The sequence below is a fragment of the Quercus suber genome, unplaced genomic scaffold (assembly GCF_002906115.3).
Source record: "Quercus suber isolate HL8 unplaced genomic scaffold, Cork oak 2.0 scaffold_160, whole genome shotgun sequence".
Classification (NCBI taxonomy): domain Eukaryota; kingdom Viridiplantae; phylum Streptophyta; class Magnoliopsida; order Fagales; family Fagaceae; genus Quercus; species Quercus suber.
In genome coordinates, this window is record NW_027069621.1 from 424774 (window position 1) to 441859 (window position 17086).

The 17086-nt window shown below is 34.4% G+C and overlaps 2 protein-coding genes across 2 annotated transcripts; both read right to left on the reverse strand.

The window, feature by feature from the left end:
• Nucleotides 1-4375: 4375 nt before the first annotated feature.
• On the reverse strand, nt 4376-4924 carry LOC111999421 (F-box protein At3g07870). Its single transcript, XM_024031542.1, has one exon. It carries the CDS (start codon nt 4922-4924, stop codon nt 4376-4378), a length of 549 nt encoding a protein of 182 aa, XP_023887310.1.
• Nucleotides 4925-8777: 3853 nt separating this feature from the next.
• LOC111999422 (F-box protein At3g07870) lies at nt 8778-9326 on the reverse strand. Its single transcript, XM_024031544.1, has one exon. The coding sequence runs from the start codon at nt 9324-9326 to the stop codon at nt 8778-8780; it is 549 nt and encodes a 182-aa protein (XP_023887312.1).
• Nucleotides 9327-17086: the final 7760 nt, after the last annotated feature.

Sequence of the window (17086 nt, forward strand, 5' to 3'; positions counted from 1 at the left end):
TAAAAGTGTACAGGTGAGATGTTCTTGCTTAGAGCAATGAGTATTGTCATTGTGGTTTTCTTGGCTTTCGTGGTAAATGTTAATGCATCATTTATTTGGGCACAAAAATTAAAAAATTTAGATAAGATACATGACACAAAATTGGAGTCCAATTTATAATCTAATTAGATTTTTTTTTTGAGTTTTAGTTAGGACAAGTGGCGCAAAATTGAGAATCCAATTGAAATCTAATTGGATTTTCTTTCTGCTTCACCTATTATTATATATATAGATATAGATTATTGAAAATGTTTTTATTATCAAATCTAAACACAAATTGATTTTTGATGTAAGCAATCTTCATTCTCTTGTTCAACCAATGAGTTGAGTTAACAAATCCAGATCTCTATATCAATATAAATAGTAGTTTTTTTGCTAAAACTATTGGCTAGCTTTTACACGTGCTACAAGAAAGCAACATGTAGCTATATAGAGCCCCTAGAGCATCAGCATCCGGAAGTGGGAATGTCAAATGCAAGGGTTATTTAGCATTAGGAGCCACAAATCACTCATCAATGGGAAGGCCATATGGCATATGTCAAATTTTTTTTGAGATTTCGCTACAGTACCATCTCAAATGTAAGATGGTACTGTAGCTGAATGGTATTAAAAAAAAATAATTTTTTAATACTTTCATTTCTCTCTCCACTCTCATTTTAACCCGCCAACTTCTCTCTCCTCTCTCATTTTTCTCTTTCTTTTCTCTCTCTTCCTTCTCTCTCTTTCTTACTGCTCTCTCTTCTTCAACAGAATGGAGGCAACGGCGTGGAGGCTCGATGAGAAAAGCTGCGGTGGAGGCGTGGAGGTCGTGGGTTTCCGGCGTTTGGGTGCTGTTTGGCGTTTGGCGTTTGGGTCGAAGATAGTGATGATGATGACGGGTCTGGGATGAATAGAGACGGCGACCCTCTCTCTCTCGCCATCGCTGCCAGTGAGAACAGATGGGTTTGGGTTTGGTGAGAACAGATGGGTTTGATTTTGGATTTTGATTTTGATTTGGCTGGATTTGGCTGTGCCGTGTTGGCGTTGGTGGCGCTGTGTGTTTTTTTTTTTTTGGTTCAGCTACTGGGGTTTGTGGTTGCGGCTGGTGGGCCGACGGTGGAGGTGGTGGAAGTAGTTGTGGATGGTGGGCCGACAGTGGGGTGGGTGTCTGTGGCTCCGTCGGAGTGGGTTTTGGGTCAGTGGGTGGCGGCGTGGGTTTGCTGCCTGGGATTTTTTTTTTTTTTTTTGGTGTTGAGGGTATTATGGGTTGCTGCGTTGTGGTGGTGGATCGGTGGGTGGCGGAGATCGGTGGAGCTGTGGTGGGTGTTAATGGGTTTTTGTTTTTTGTTTTGTTTTGTTTTGTTTTGTATTTTTTTTTCCTGGGTTTGCTGGTATATGTGATCGGCGTTGTGGTGGCTGTGGCGTTGTGATAGGCGTGATGATTTTTTTTCTTTTCTTTTCTTTTCTGTTTCGCTGGGTTGATATGGATGATAGAGTTGTGTGGAGGAGTGGGGTTGATATGGATGATGGATTGGAGGAGGCTGGAAGAAGATGAAAAGTAAAGTAACGGAGGATATATTGAAGGGACAGGTGTGGGGTAGAAAATTGAGAAAAAATATAAAAAGAAAAAATATATTTTATTACGTAAATATATTATTTTAATGAGTAGAAGAGGGAAATAGAATTTTGGGATGTTGGGGTATTGTAAAATTGTATTGTATAATTGATAAAGTTGCTTTTTGAGATGGTAAAATATGATGAGATATAGAAACCGGCTGCGGATGCTCTAAGCAAGAACAAAGCTAGAAACGGATCACATCCCTATGATGTACTTTTTTCACAATATCTATTTGGAAACAATTTATCTAGTTTTTTGCTAAAAATATTTTGTTAAAAGTGTGCTTAAATATATTTATATCTTGAAAGTATGCTTAAGTATACTTATTTTTCATGATTACTCTTTATCATTAGTTTAAGACATCAATTGATTTTTTTATATAGACGGAATTTAACACTCTATTTTTATTCAACCCAACTTTTTTATTTTTTATTTTTATTAGTAAACATATTTTTTTCTCAACCGTAGTTAATATATATCCCAAAATAAATTTAAAAATGTAGTTAATTTTCCGACACATAAAATAAAAAAAAAAAAAATTGTGGTGGGGGTTTACCTTTTTCTTTATAGGTAATTATAAAATATTTTTGAAGTTTGAGAAATGTATATTCATTCCACTTACATAAATAATAATGAGTCTAACTAATTAATTTATGCACTAAAAAAAAAAAAAAACGAATTAATTTATAATAGGACTTATTATTCATGTGACTATATTTTATAAGTTTTTCTCTATATGTTATTATAAAATTTGGGAAATTAGTTTCTTTTAAAAACCTTCTCCCCTCTCTTTGTGTGTGTATGTTGAAAATACTTAGTATTCTCAAAAGAAAAAACAATGAATTAATCTCACATTGAAAAATGAGTGTGAGTTTAAGAGATTTAAAGCTTATGCTGTGTATCCAAAAGTTAGACATTTTTGGATATACATCACTGTAAATTTCTTTAAAAAACTTTATTCCCTCTTCCCATATGTGTATGTGTTAAAAATACTTAGTATTCTCAAAAGAAAAAATAGTGGTTTAATCCCACATTGGAAAATGATTGTGAGTTTAAGAGGTTTAAAGCCTAATTTTCTTTTAAAAAATTCTTCCCTCCTCCCGTGTGTGTATTAAAAATACTTAGTATTCTAAAAAAAAAAAATTAAATGGTGTTTTAGTAAGCAAATATTGTAATTAAAGTCTGTTGAAGTCCTTAAATTTCTTACAATTAATTTCCTACCCCTCCTAAACAACAACCAAAAAAAAAAAAAACAAAAAAAAAATTCTTAATGGACAAAATCCATACACGTTAAAACCAGAATCCAAACAATAAGGCAGTATAGTGATATACAATCATAAAACTCTCTTGTAAACCACGTTTTTGGTCCAGCCCTCTTATTGTCTCCCTGTTAAAAAAAAAAAAAAAAGATCCTGTTCAGTTTCGTGATTAACACTTGTCTTAAAATATATATAAATAGAACTAGATAAACACAAACCCTTTTTCATTTATTGGGATACGGTTTGGATTTATAGTGGGACAAAGTTTAGTTACAAAATTAAATGTAGTCTAAGGTTACAACCTTACTCAATATCATTAACATTACTACATAATTCGAAAATTTAATTGTTGGATTGCATGTTCTTTACGCTTTTAATACACATCAAATTTTGTTTCAATTGGATATTATTTACTATATGATCTGATGGTGATCAACCACAAGTAATCTTTGTCCATAATGGTCGTCCAAGACCAGTAACGTCCAAGATAGTCTTCAGAAAAGAGAAAAATTGAATATGTACCACAAACATAAAATAAAGACATCCGAGCATGTCACCAGTCATCCAAAGAGGATCTAGTCGTCCAAAGAGGATCTAGTCATCCAAAGAGAAAATGGTTGTCCATATCATGAGAAGATATGGACGAACAATAAACACTTAGCAAATTTCTGAACATTTTCCATAATCTCGAATGGTTAGACCTCTAACCCTCATCTCGGAACATGGAGTGAATTCCCCAAAATTCGCTCCACTCTCCCCACTAAGTCCACACATCTCCCAAGATGCATGTTAGTGCCACCTAACAAGTAAACCCACTCCAAACTCTTTATAAAAGGGACCAAGCCTCATCAAAACAGGTTAAGTTCCACTATTCATCCACTCACCATACTTGTGTTTTAAAGAGAAAAGTAAGTTAACTATCGGAGGGTCCTTGGCCAGTTTATCTCGGTCACTTTTGATAGTCTCATCCTTTGTTTTCAAGTCATCCAACCGTTGAAGCCCAAAGCATTCAGCTTACTGATTTTCGAGCATCATCATGATCTATAAGATTATATTATATGCATAATTTTAAACTACAAAAAAAGTGCAATTTAAACAATTTACTGATAACATAACTATTAATCTTTAATTTTCTAAAAATTTTGCAAGTATGGAAGATATAAGGTTGATCTTTAAACAATGGTGAATTTGTCAAAAGTCACCTCCACTAAAAACATATTAAGTAAGATTGTAGTTTTAAAGTACGACCAATTTTGTAACTAGTCTTTGTTCTTTATAAAGTAAATTATTACATAGGATAATTACAGATTACTCACACATGGTTTTTATTTTTGACACTTTACCCACCCGTGGTTCATTTTGTCTATGCTCCGTAACCCACCTCTAATTTTTCCGTTACTCTAACAAGTTTCATCAAAAAATCAAACAAGAAATTAGATCAAACACTCTCTACGCTTGCTCACCCACTTGGATTTCTTGATCACCTAAAAGAGACAATTCTAACCACCTTGTAGTCGTTAGATTTGTGATCATAACCAAATCCAAAACCTTCATATGTGTAGTCCACGTGAGATGGACAATGAAAATGACGTGTGGGAAGGACCTTGAATTCTTTGATTGCTGGATTCCATAAGGCTATGCGGTTGAGATCATCATTGGGATGTTGATTAGAAATCAAAAAGGGATGATCGTAGAGGCAAATTACCCCGTTGATGCAGGCACATAATATGTTCAGTTCCTGCATGTCATCATTGAAAAATGGGATTTCCATATTGAGATCAAGACTGCCATTATCATTAGAAACAGGGTGCGAAGACAAGACACTGTTTTTGGTGATACAATCTCGATGACTGACAAGAAGAGTTAGGTTTTTTTGAGAAAAATAATGGTGGTGTTTGGCAATGAAACCTGGGTTTTGGAAAAGTGTAGACCATGACTTGTTTACAAACACGAATCGCTTCAAAGATTTCACGGGAAGCCTTGACAGGATGTCCTCCACCAAGCTTTCTGGTAGATTGGCGCTCGCCATGTTGAATTATTGATGACGATGATGATTGGACGGCACAATCCAATCCAACTAGTGATTAAGCAAGCGTAGAGAGTGTTTGGGAGAGGAGTGTTTAATCTGATTTCTTGTTTGATTTTTTTATGAAATGTGTTAGAGTAACCGAAAAATTAGAGGTGGGTTACGGAGCATAGATGGAATGAACCACGAGTGGGTAAAGTGTCAAAAATAAAACCACAGGAGGGTAAGTTAAATTCGGGCTAAATCACAGATGAGTAATCTGTAATTATCCCTCATTACATTTAGTGATTTGTTTTTAACAAATCAATGACAATGGGCCCAAGAGCCCCAAGAAGAATATGACATGGGCTTCTAGGCAGGGACTAGTTCCAAAGGTGTAAGACATTTCATATGGATACATTATCTATTATTAGTTATTAACTTATTATGATCGACCATATTTCCTTTCAAATCAACTTGAAGAAAATTTCTTCTAACATTATATGATGATTAATACAATTATTTACATGAATTTTTACTCATATGATGTATTTAATTATTCATGTGAGTTGTTTAAATAATATATGTATATGATTTTATGAGTAGTTTGGGAAAAAAATTATCCACCTTGAAAAAAAAATTCAAGACATATTAAGTATTAACCACCAATTTAAGTGATAAACTTAGATTGGACCTGCCCAATTATGATTAGAGAAAAATTATTGATGATTTGATGGAAAAAAAAAAAAAAATTTTTTTTTTTTTTTTGGGTGTTGAGGGTATTATGGGTTGCTGCGTTGTGGTGGTGGATCGGTGGGTGGCGGAGATCGGTGGAGCTGTGGTGGGTGTTAATGGGTTTTTGTTTTTTGTTTTGTTTTGTTTTGTTTTGTATTTTTTTTTCCTGGGTTTGCTGGTATATGTGATCGGCGTTGTGGTGGCTGTGGCGTTGTGATAGGCGTGATGATTTTTTTTCTTTTCTTTTCTTTTCTGTTTCGCTGGGTTGATATGGATGATAGAGTTGTGTGGAGGAGTGGGGTTGATATGGATGATGGATTGGAGGAGGCTGGAAGAAGATGAAAAGTAAAGTAACGGAGGATATATTGAAGGGACAGGTGTGGGGTAGAAAATTGAGAAAAAATATAAAAAGAAAAAATATATTTTATTACGTAAATATATTATTTTAATGAGTAGAAGAGGGAAATAGAATTTTGGGATGTTGGGGTATTGTAAAATTGTATTGTATAATTGATAAAGTTGCTTTTTGAGATGGTAAAATATGATGAGATATAGAAACCGGCTGCGGATGCTCTAAGCAAGAACAAAGCTAGAAACGGATCACATCCCTATGATGTACTTTTTTCACAATATCTATTTGGAAACAATTTATCTAGTTTTTTGCTAAAAATATTTTGTTAAAAGTGTGCTTAAATATATTTATATCTTGAAAGTATGCTTAAGTATACTTATTTTTCATGATTACTCTTTATCATTAGTTTAAGACATCAATTGATTTTTTTATATAGACGGAATTTAACACTCTATTTTTATTCAACCCAACTTTTTTATTTTTTATTTTTATTAGTAAACATATTTTTTTCTCAACCGTAGTTAATATATATCCCAAAATAAATTTAAAAATGTAGTTAATTTTCCGACACATAAAATAAAAAAAAAAAAAATTGTGGTGGGGGTTTACCTTTTTCTTTATAGGTAATTATAAAATATTTTTGAAGTTTGAGAAATGTATATTCATTCCACTTACATAAATAATAATGAGTCTAACTAATTAATTTATGCACTAAAAAAAAAAAAAAACGAATTAATTTATAATAGGACTTATTATTCATGTGACTATATTTTATAAGTTTTTCTCTATATGTTATTATAAAATTTGGGAAATTAGTTTCTTTTAAAAACCTTCTCCCCTCTCTTTGTGTGTGTATGTTGAAAATACTTAGTATTCTCAAAAGAAAAAACAATGAATTAATCTCACATTGAAAAATGAGTGTGAGTTTAAGAGATTTAAAGCTTATGCTGTGTATCCAAAAGTTAGACATTTTTGGATATACATCACTGTAAATTTCTTTAAAAAACTTTATTCCCTCTTCCCATATGTGTATGTGTTAAAAATACTTAGTATTCTCAAAAGAAAAAATAGTGGTTTAATCCCACATTGGAAAATGATTGTGAGTTTAAGAGGTTTAAAGCCTAATTTTCTTTTAAAAAATTCTTCCCTCCTCCCGTGTGTGTATTAAAAATACTTAGTATTCTAAAAAAAAAAAATTAAATGGTGTTTTAGTAAGCAAATATTGTAATTAAAGTCTGTTGAAGTCCTTAAATTTCTTACAATTAATTTCCTACCCCTCCTAAACAACAACCAAAAAAAAAAAAAACAAAAAAAAAATTCTTAATGGACAAAATCCATACACGTTAAAACCAGAATCCAAACAATAAGGCAGTATAGTGATATACAATCATAAAACTCTCTTGTAAACCACGTTTTTGGTCCAGCCCTCTTATTGTCTCCCTGTTAAAAAAAAAAAAAAGATCCTGTTCAGTTTCGTGATTAACACTTGTCTTAAAATATATATAAATAGAACTAGATAAACACAAACCCTTTTTCATTTATTGGGATACGGTTTGGATTTATAGTGGGACAAAGTTTAGTTACAAAATTAGATGTAGTCTAAGGTTACAACCTTACTCAATATCATTAACATTACTACATAATTCGAAAATTTAATTGTTGGATTGCATGTTCTTTACGCTTTTAATACACATCAAATTTTGTTTCAATTGGATATTATTTACTATATGATCTGATGGTGATCAACCACAAGTAATCTTTGTCCATAATGGTCGTCCAAGACCAGTAACGTCCAAGATAGTCTTCAGAAAAGAGAAAAATTGAATATGTACCACAAACATAAAATAAAGACATTCGAGCATGTCACCAGTCATCCAAAGAGGATCTAGTCGTCCAAAGAGGATCTAGTCATCCAAAGAGAAAATGGTTGTCCATATCATGAGAAGATATGGACGAACAATAAACACTTAGCAAATTTCTGAACATTTTCCATAATCTTGAATGGTTAGACCTCTAACCCTCATCTCGGAACATGGAGTGAATTCTCCAAAATTCGCTCCACTCTCCCCACTAAGTCCACACATCTCCCAAGATGCATGTTAGTGCCACCTAACAAGTAAACCCACTCCAAACTCTTTATAAAAGGGACCAAGCCTCATCAAAACAGGTTAAGTTCCACTATTCATCCACTCACCATACTTGTGTTTTAAAGAGAAAAGTAAGTTAACTATCGGAGGGTCCTTGGCCAGTTTATCTCGGTCACTTTTGATAGTCTCATCCTTTGTTTTCAAGTCATCCAACCGTTGAAGCCCAAAGCATTCAGCTTACTGATTTTCGAGCATCATCATGATCTATAAGATTATATTATATGCATAATTTTAAACTACAAAAAAAGTGCAATTTAAACAATTTACTGATAACATAACTATTAATCTTTAATTTTCTAAAAATTTTGCAAGTATGGAAGATATAAGGTTGATCTTTAAACAATGGTGAATTTGTCAAAAGTCACCTCCACTAAAAACATATTAAGTAAGATTGTAGTTTTAAAGTACGACCAATTTTGTAACTAGTCTTTGTTCTTTATAAAGTAAATTATTACATAGGATAATTACAGATTACTCACACATGGTTTTTATTTTTGACACTTTACCCACCCGTGGTTCATTTTGTCTATGCTCCGTAACCCACCTCTAATTTTTCCGTTACTCTAACAAGTTTCATCAAAAAATCAAACAAGAAATTAGATCAAACACTCTCTACGCTTGCTCACCCACTTGGATTTCTTGATCACCTAAAAGAGACAATTCTAACCACCTTGTAGTCGTTAGATTTGTGATCATAACCAAATCCAAAACCTTCATATGTGTAGTCCACGTGAGATGGACAATGAAAATGACGTGTGGGAAGGACCTTGAATTCTTTGATTGCTGGATTCCATAAGGCTATGCGGTTGAGATCATCATTGGGATGTTGATTAGAAATCAAAAAGGGATGATCGTAGAGGCAAATTACCCCGTTGATGCAGGCACATAATATGTTCAGTTCCTGCATGTCATCATTGAAAAATGGGATTTCCATATTGAGATCAAGACTGCCATTATCATTAGAAACAGGGTGCGAAGACAAGACACTGTTTTTGGTGATACAATCTCGATGACTGACAAGAAGAGTTAGGTTTTTTTGAGAAAAATAATGGTGGTGTTTGGCAATGAAACCTGGGTTTTGGAAAAGTGTAGACCATGACTTGTTTACAAACACGAATCGCTTCAAAGATTTCACGGGAAGCCTTGACAGGATGTCCTCCACCAAGCTTTCTGGTAGATTGGCGCTCGCCATGTTGAATTATTGATGACGATGATGATTGGACGGCACAATCCAATCCAACTAGTGATTAAGCAAGCGTAGAGAGTGTTTGGGAGAGGAGTGTTTAATCTGATTTCTTGTTTGATTTTTTTATGAAATGTGTTAGAGTAACCGAAAAATTAGAGGTGGGTTACGGAGCATAGATGGAATGAACCACGAGTGGGTAAAGTGTCAAAAATAAAACCACAGGAGGGTAAGTTAAATTCGGGCTAAATCACAGATGAGTAATCTGTAATTATCCCTCATTACATTTAGTGATTTGTTTTTAACAAATCAATGACAATGGGCCCAAGAGCCCCAAGAAGAATATGACATGGGCTTCTAGGCAGGGACTAGTTCCAAAGGTGTAAGACATTTCATATGGATACATTATCTATTATTAGTTATTAACTTATTATGATCGACCATATTTCCTTTCAAATCAACTTGAAGAAAATTTCTTCTAACATTATATGATGATTAATACAATTATTTACATGAATTTTTACTCATATGATGTATTTAATTATTCATGTGAGTTGTTTAAATAATATATGTATATGATTTTATGAGTAGTTTGGGAAAAAAATTATCCACCTTGAAAAAAAAATTCAAGACATATTAAGTATTAACCACCAATTTAAGTGATAAACTTAGATTGGACCTGCCCAATTATGATTAGAGAAAAATTATTGATGATTTGATGGAAAAAAAAAAAAAAAAAGTAATCCTTGATCAACAAATCTAGGACTCTCATATTAGGGGTGGGTCCTACATGAGGAGCCCACCATAAAGGCCATCCCTTATGTGAGAGCTTAGAGCACTACTACAAGTTTATGTAAGAATTTCGCTGATTTGATATGTGGTTCCCAATTAGTAAATGGTAGTTAGTACTATTTTCTCAAATGAACAAACATATTTGATGGTTACTTGTAGCCTTGTTGGATAGTTCCTACTGAGTACCTTTTTTTTTTTTTTGGGAAGATACTACTGAGTACTTAGGTTACGTTTGGATTGAGCGTTTACTGTAAGCATTTCACGTTTGCGTTTGATGGGTGTGGGACCTGGCTATAGTGGCAGCAAGTTAAAACGCGCAAAAAATCTCCAGCTGAAATGCAAAATGAAAGGAAATATGCACCGTTTCATTAAAACGTTTGTGCGTGTACTTCTACTCCACTTGACTCAAGAGCATAAACACAAAACGTGTTGCACACATTGTACTGTTCACAAAACTTTGAGCCACGAAGCAAAAGCACAAAACAGTGCGTTCTCTCCAACGACTAAATTTTCGCATTACCCTTTCTTCCTCTCAACTACCATGCAGAGATGTCTTCAATTTTCATTAATGCCCTGTCCTCTTTGTTTTCAATAAAATGCACCTACCCACCATCTTGCAATAAACCATCAAAACAAGAGCTGAAACACGATAATTGCAATCCCACACGGAACAAATGAACCCATCCCTTCGTGCTTTGCTCGAGCTCACCTTCTCTCCGCTTGGGACGTCATTGCCGCCACTGTGGGTCTCTGCATTCACAAGTACTGTTGTGTCTAACTTTTCATACTCTTTGCCAATGAATGTGTGTGTGGTTATATTGTTTTCCATGAGGTTTCAATCTATGGTTTTGAGTTCAATGTTTGTGTGTAGTTTTTGTGTTTTTCATGACATTAGTATGTGGGTTTCTCTGTCATTCGTGTAATTTTGGGTATTTCTCTTCCTACCTATGTTGTATTTGGACTATATATGTGAGTTTTCTTTGCATATTTAATGTGGGCATGCGTAACTGATTATGATATGCATACAAACTGTTCGTTGAAATGCCTCAATAAGTATAGAAGGAAGTTGTAGCTAAAATGGGTGAGGGGAAATCGAAGGCCGATGGTAATGAAGTAAGAACTAGGTTGAAAGATCCTAAAGAACTAAAAGTTTATTGTGATTTGTCTGTTGCTCAAGTCCTAGACAGTAAGAGGCATCAAGGATTTTTGAGAAAGGAAGGGGCTGATGCAGTGATTGCGTAGTTGGGTGAAATGGGAAAAGTGGTAACTCACACGCAGTTTAAAAACAAATGGGATCATTTGAGAAAACAGTGGAAGGCTTGGAAGGAGTGTATTTGTGAGACTGGGTTGGGTTATGATCATGTAACTAGGGTTATTCAGGCCACTGATGAGTGGTGGACCTGAAAGATTCAGGTTAGTTCACTTTACATAATTGTGAAAAACTCAGCTGTCTACAACTATATTGTGTTCTAACTACCGGTTGTCCACATGTAGGCATGTCTCAAGGCATTAACCTTTAAAAACAAACCTTTGCCGAATGTTAAGTCCATGGAAATCATGTTTGAAGATACAGTTGCAACGGGAAAAAATGCATTCTGCACGAGTGGTGAAATACCAAAGGAATGCACTGAAGGTTCTAAGAACTTCACTGATAGCAAAGAATTTGTTGACCCCCCAATGTGAACCCTCTGCGAACTCAGTTGACCCAATGGAGGTTGAAGGCCCAGCATTGTCCAGAGCAAGACCGGCAGTGAATGAGGGGAAAGGCTTGGCAAGCGGTGTCTACATTTTTAGGGGAATTTGCAAGAAACTAAGAAAAAAGCGTTCACCCATGCAAGAGATGTCTGACTCTTTGAAAAGCATGTCAGATGTTATTGTTGAAAGTAGAAGTGTAAGTACTCATACACCATTTCGCACCACAGTAGCTAATGAGATGCAAGCAATTATGGACAAGGTGTTGGGTCTTCTTGGGGTGCAAGCAAGTGATCACCTTCATCTGTTTAGCACCTTCTTCTTCATGAATAACGTAGACGGTAGGAACATGTTTGTAGCTAATGTTCAAAGGAAGGAGGTCCAACTGAGGTGGCTAGAGAAGCAGTACGAAATGAACCCTCAGTTTCATGTTCTTTGAAGGGAAGGGGCTTGTCTACAGCCCGGGTTGCTTATCTTTATGTACCTCTTGGTGTTGTAGTAATTGGATTATTTTTATGTACCTCTTGCACTCTTTTTTTTTTTCTTTGTTTTTGTATTGGCACAAACTATATGTTTGCCATGGGTGTGTATGTAAAACAATGGTTACTAATAAATTGTCATCTTCTGTATGCTTACATGTTCCTTTTTCTTATGCTAGTGTTTATAATTGTCATATGTAAGTAAGAGATTTGTCACTAATTAAACCATAGTTCTAATTGCATTAATTTCTACCCTATAGTTTGAATATAAAACTACCTAAAATTATTTTTTGAAATATTTACTGTTTACATTGATAGGATTATTTTTATTTGATGGTGAGAATTCATTTCTGGTGAGCACTTTCCAAGCTCACATCAAAGCTAGACTTTGTGGTGAGAATTTATTTATTTTTTCAATTGTTTTTTATTTCCATTGTTTAATGATGGAAATCATTTCAAATTTATTTACTTCTAAAAGTGTCTTTCTGGTGATTTCTTTTTTTGAAGAGGTATCAGAAAATTGTTAGTTCTTGCTTTAATATCAAGAACAGTTGATGGATCAGGTTTCATTAGAAACTTTGTACTTCAATTATGTAATCCTAAAAAGGTGGATTTGAAGAACCACATAGATTTATTGTGAGTTGCTTGATTGTTTGAATATCTGAACAAAAGTATAAAATTCTTTGTTTAGAAATAATTGTGTTAAGAAGTATCCAGACTTTGCTGCTGCTGGCTGGCTTTGTGTGATATTTGTGTTTTTAAAATATATTTTTAGAAGGGTTTTTAGAGAGGGGAAATTGGGGTAGTAAAGCATAGGTGCAAGTGTTGCTATGCTGCCATAAACAAATAGCCAAAAAAACAATATCCTAAACTGCTAGAGAGAAACCCAAGCCAAAGATGTGATGTCTAGGTAAAAAAAACTTCCTTCAAAAGTTTAGTCCCCAAGGGTCACAAAAACAATTTTCTTTCTCTCTTCTTCCTTCTTCTCTATCTGACTTCAATGGCACCAGACTCCAATCTCAAATTCAAGTTCCTCCTATATTTTTATTAGTGTGTATTTAATATAACTTTTCTTGGAAAAATGAAGGACTTCTGATTGGTCATATCATAATAAATTAATTATATATCAGACTTAATTTTACCTCTACCTATTAGATGATTAACTCATAACTATTGTGATGCTTGTTTAATTCCGAAATTAAAAGTTTATCAACTAACTAAACCTTTATTCACATGACCATGACAATGTTAGTAAATTTCTTTGTTTAGATTAATGGAGAATTATTAACTTCTTTGTAGTTCCCTTGGATTCTTCTCATGACACTTCAGGTCACAAGATACTATGATCCATAATCCCTAACCATTAGTGAGCTTTGCTCTGACTGATCTCAGTTAAATACACAAGTTGGACTTCCTAGTAGTTTTTGGTCAGGAGACAAATAAAAGGAAATAAAAAAAATTAGTCTTTCCCTCCTTGCTGAAAACTGCTTTTTGCTACCTGAGGATTGTTAGTCCTCTGTGTGCGTGTGTGTGTTTGTGTTTTGTTAACTATCGAGGTATGTGCAGCAGCTTTGATGGAGTTTTATTCATGAAAAATGTGAACAAACTGCTAATGAGCTCTAGCTCAAATAGGATTTCCTCCCACAATATTGCATGGAGGGTGAGGTCATGAATGTAAAACCCATTGAGTGTGTGGTAACTTACTAATAACTTCGACAGTAATAAAACTAAAACTGCAAACAAACTAGACTATTTTAAAGGCATCCATTTTCTCATAAATTGAACATGCGTAGGAGAAATGGGGTAATATTTCCCTCTCTTTGTTGACAAGTTCACAATTTTTTTTTTTTAGAAGTACTGTTCTTGGAAAATGCATAGTCTGTTGTCCATCATAACAATGAGAACAAAGAAACTAATCTAATTCCAACAACTAGATGAAAACTTTAACAAAGCGTACAAAAAAAAAAATTATATATATTTTTCCTTTTTAATTTTTTTTAATTTTTCTTTTTGGGTACAAAAGCACCTTAGACCTTCTCGGGTACTATTCACTTAGCCCATGAACAATGACTATTGCCACTAGATGATGAATGTTGGTCTAGCAATGTTTGTCTAGTTGTTTTATGTATACATGCAAACAATCAGGCATTGTTTACTAAGTACTCACAGCAATTATATTCATTTGTGTGTTTGTCAACTCAGAAGTAGGATATGATAACCAGCTTTAAGGTAGGAGAGGAAGTAGACATAATTTTTGGTGCTCAGAAAAATTTAAAAGCCAAAAGTTATGTTGGAAAAATTAGTCTCACCAAATGCTGCTACTGTAAGCTCCACATATCTGTTGTACCTCTTTCCTGGAACTGCCTCATGTAGCTGAATTAGAATCCACAGTGTATAGAGTTGCCAACAGTAAGTAATGGTTAAATAAAGTATTCTCCAACTCCTGTGGAAGCAGTAAAGATTGAAAACCAAATCAATTAATATAATTTACAATGTTTGTAAATTTGTTACGAGAGCCAATCAGATATAAGGCAGCAAGCTGTTTTCTCTTTCTCCCATTAAGTTTTTCCTTTCCACATTAGTTAAAAGGCATTGACCCCCCTATAATACTGTGTAGTTGGCAAAGATGAATGAAGATTTGCTAGTAATCTCCACATTTTTTTGTCAGTTATAGTAAAAATACTCACAAGCTCACAGCTGTTGTGCACATCGCCTTCTCGAGTACTGTTCACACAACCCGTGAACAGTGAATGTTGCCACTAGATGCTGAATGTTGGCCCAACAAAGTTTGTCTAGTGGTTTTATGTAGTATTAAGTTCCTTCAATGTTTTATGTAGTAACATGATTATGAAATCCAGTTTTGATTTTGAGGTTTCTTTGAGATTATTATAGCACTAGATCAATATCATTACTATGATCATTGTAGAAGTTTTGGTCGGGTTATTAGATATTGCTATGGTATGGATTATATTCTCTAGGTGACTGCTAAATATGTGTGTATTGGCTTTCCACAGACATAAAAAGAAAGAAGTCTCAAGGTATACAAAATGATGGATTTGCTAAACGACTCATCTGATTTCCAGCACCAATAAGTTTCTATACTAATAACTTGTTTTTAGCCTACATATTATAGTATCACTCTAGATCGATATGTACGTGCAATTAAAGTTGGTAACATATGCAGGGACGCAAACTTTGAGATTAGCGACAACATTGTACTTGCAGCATATATAGCAGGGTGTGCAAGTGTTGTAGCTTACGTAGAGACCTATATGACCAAAGTACCAATGCATACGAATGTACAAACAGGGTCTGAATGGGTACAATATACATTAAATGGAAATGAGAAGAAATGTCACAATGCGTTTAGAATGTCAGGCCATGTGTTTCGACAATTGTGTAATACATTGCGCACTCGGTATGGATATGACGGTACCATAAGAGTTTGCTTGGAGGAGTCAGTGGCAATGACATTGGTGGTACTTGGTAATGCCATGGGTAACAGAATGATGTAGGATAGATTTTAGCATTCCAATGAGACAGTGCATCGACACGTGGCCACAGTAGTTACCTTGTTAGCCACGGTTATGGCACCAGACATTATCAAGCTTACTGATCCTACATTTCGTACCGTGCCATCACATATTTAGGGGTCAGATCGATATTGGCCACATTTCAAGATATTTTGTGAATTTGGTATCTTGACTTGATTGTATGTATTCCTGTTATCTGTATAGTCATATACGTATTTCATTTTCACATGGCATTTTTGTGGCAATGGTTAGGGTTGCATTGGTGCGATTGATGGGATTCACATCCCCGTGGTCTTACCAGAAGAGGAGCAACACCCATGTAGAGGAAGGAAAGGGGCCACAATAGTAAATTGCATCTGCGCATGTGATTTTGACATGAAATTCACATTTGCATTTGTGGTATGGGAAAGGTCAGCGCACGACACAAGAATCTTTTTAAATTGCCTCAATAATGAGAGTGACAACTTCCCAAAACCTCTAACTGGTTTGTTTGTATGCAGTTTAATTACAATATTAAAGTATGTATTATGTAGTGAAAATGCTAATATAATAAACGCGTTCGTTTGTAGGAAAATATTATCTTGTTGATTCAGGATACCCTATGAAGACAGGGTTCCTTGCACCATATAGGAGGGAGAGGTACCGCATCCCCAATTTTCAAAGAGGTTCACAGCTGCATTGTCCAGAGGAGAGATTTAATTATCTACATTCCTCACTTCGTTCGGTCATAGAACGAACTTTTGGAGTTTGGAAGAATATATGAAATTTTTTGAGAAGTATGCCAGCATTTCATCTATGCACTTAAAATTACATCATTGTTGTTACAATAGTTCTTCACAACTTTATTAAAGCACATGACCAGAATGACGTTCAACATTCGCGTTCTGCACGGGGCACATATGGAGGTAGTGAGAAAGGTCATTACGATGGAGTGGCAGATGTGGTCTCTTACTTGGACGAATATGAGATGAAAGAGGTTCGAAACAATATCACAGCATCGATATGTATGGACAATAACTAATAGTTCACAAACTTCAATGTAATATCATTTTGTATTATGATTCTTTTTTGTTGGTAAGCAGTACTAATGGCTCACAAAACTTGATTGTAATACCTTTGATTTATGAAGTTGTATATATTGTTAAATGTGAAACTCATCAGTATTGCAACAGTAGATTTCTTGGTTACAAAGGACTTCTGAATAGAGTCCAATCTAATCTGAATATTACTATAAACTCAATGGATTTTAAGATTTCCTGTTATTTGATATTAC

Excerpts from the sequence above, each read along its gene's own strand:
- LOC111999421 (XM_024031542.1), bottom strand. The coding sequence starts at position 4,924 with ATGGCGAGCGCCAATCTACCAGAAAGCTTGGTGGAGGACATCCTGTCA.
- LOC111999422 (XM_024031544.1), bottom strand. The coding sequence starts at position 9,326 with ATGGCGAGCGCCAATCTACCAGAAAGCTTGGTGGAGGACATCCTGTCA.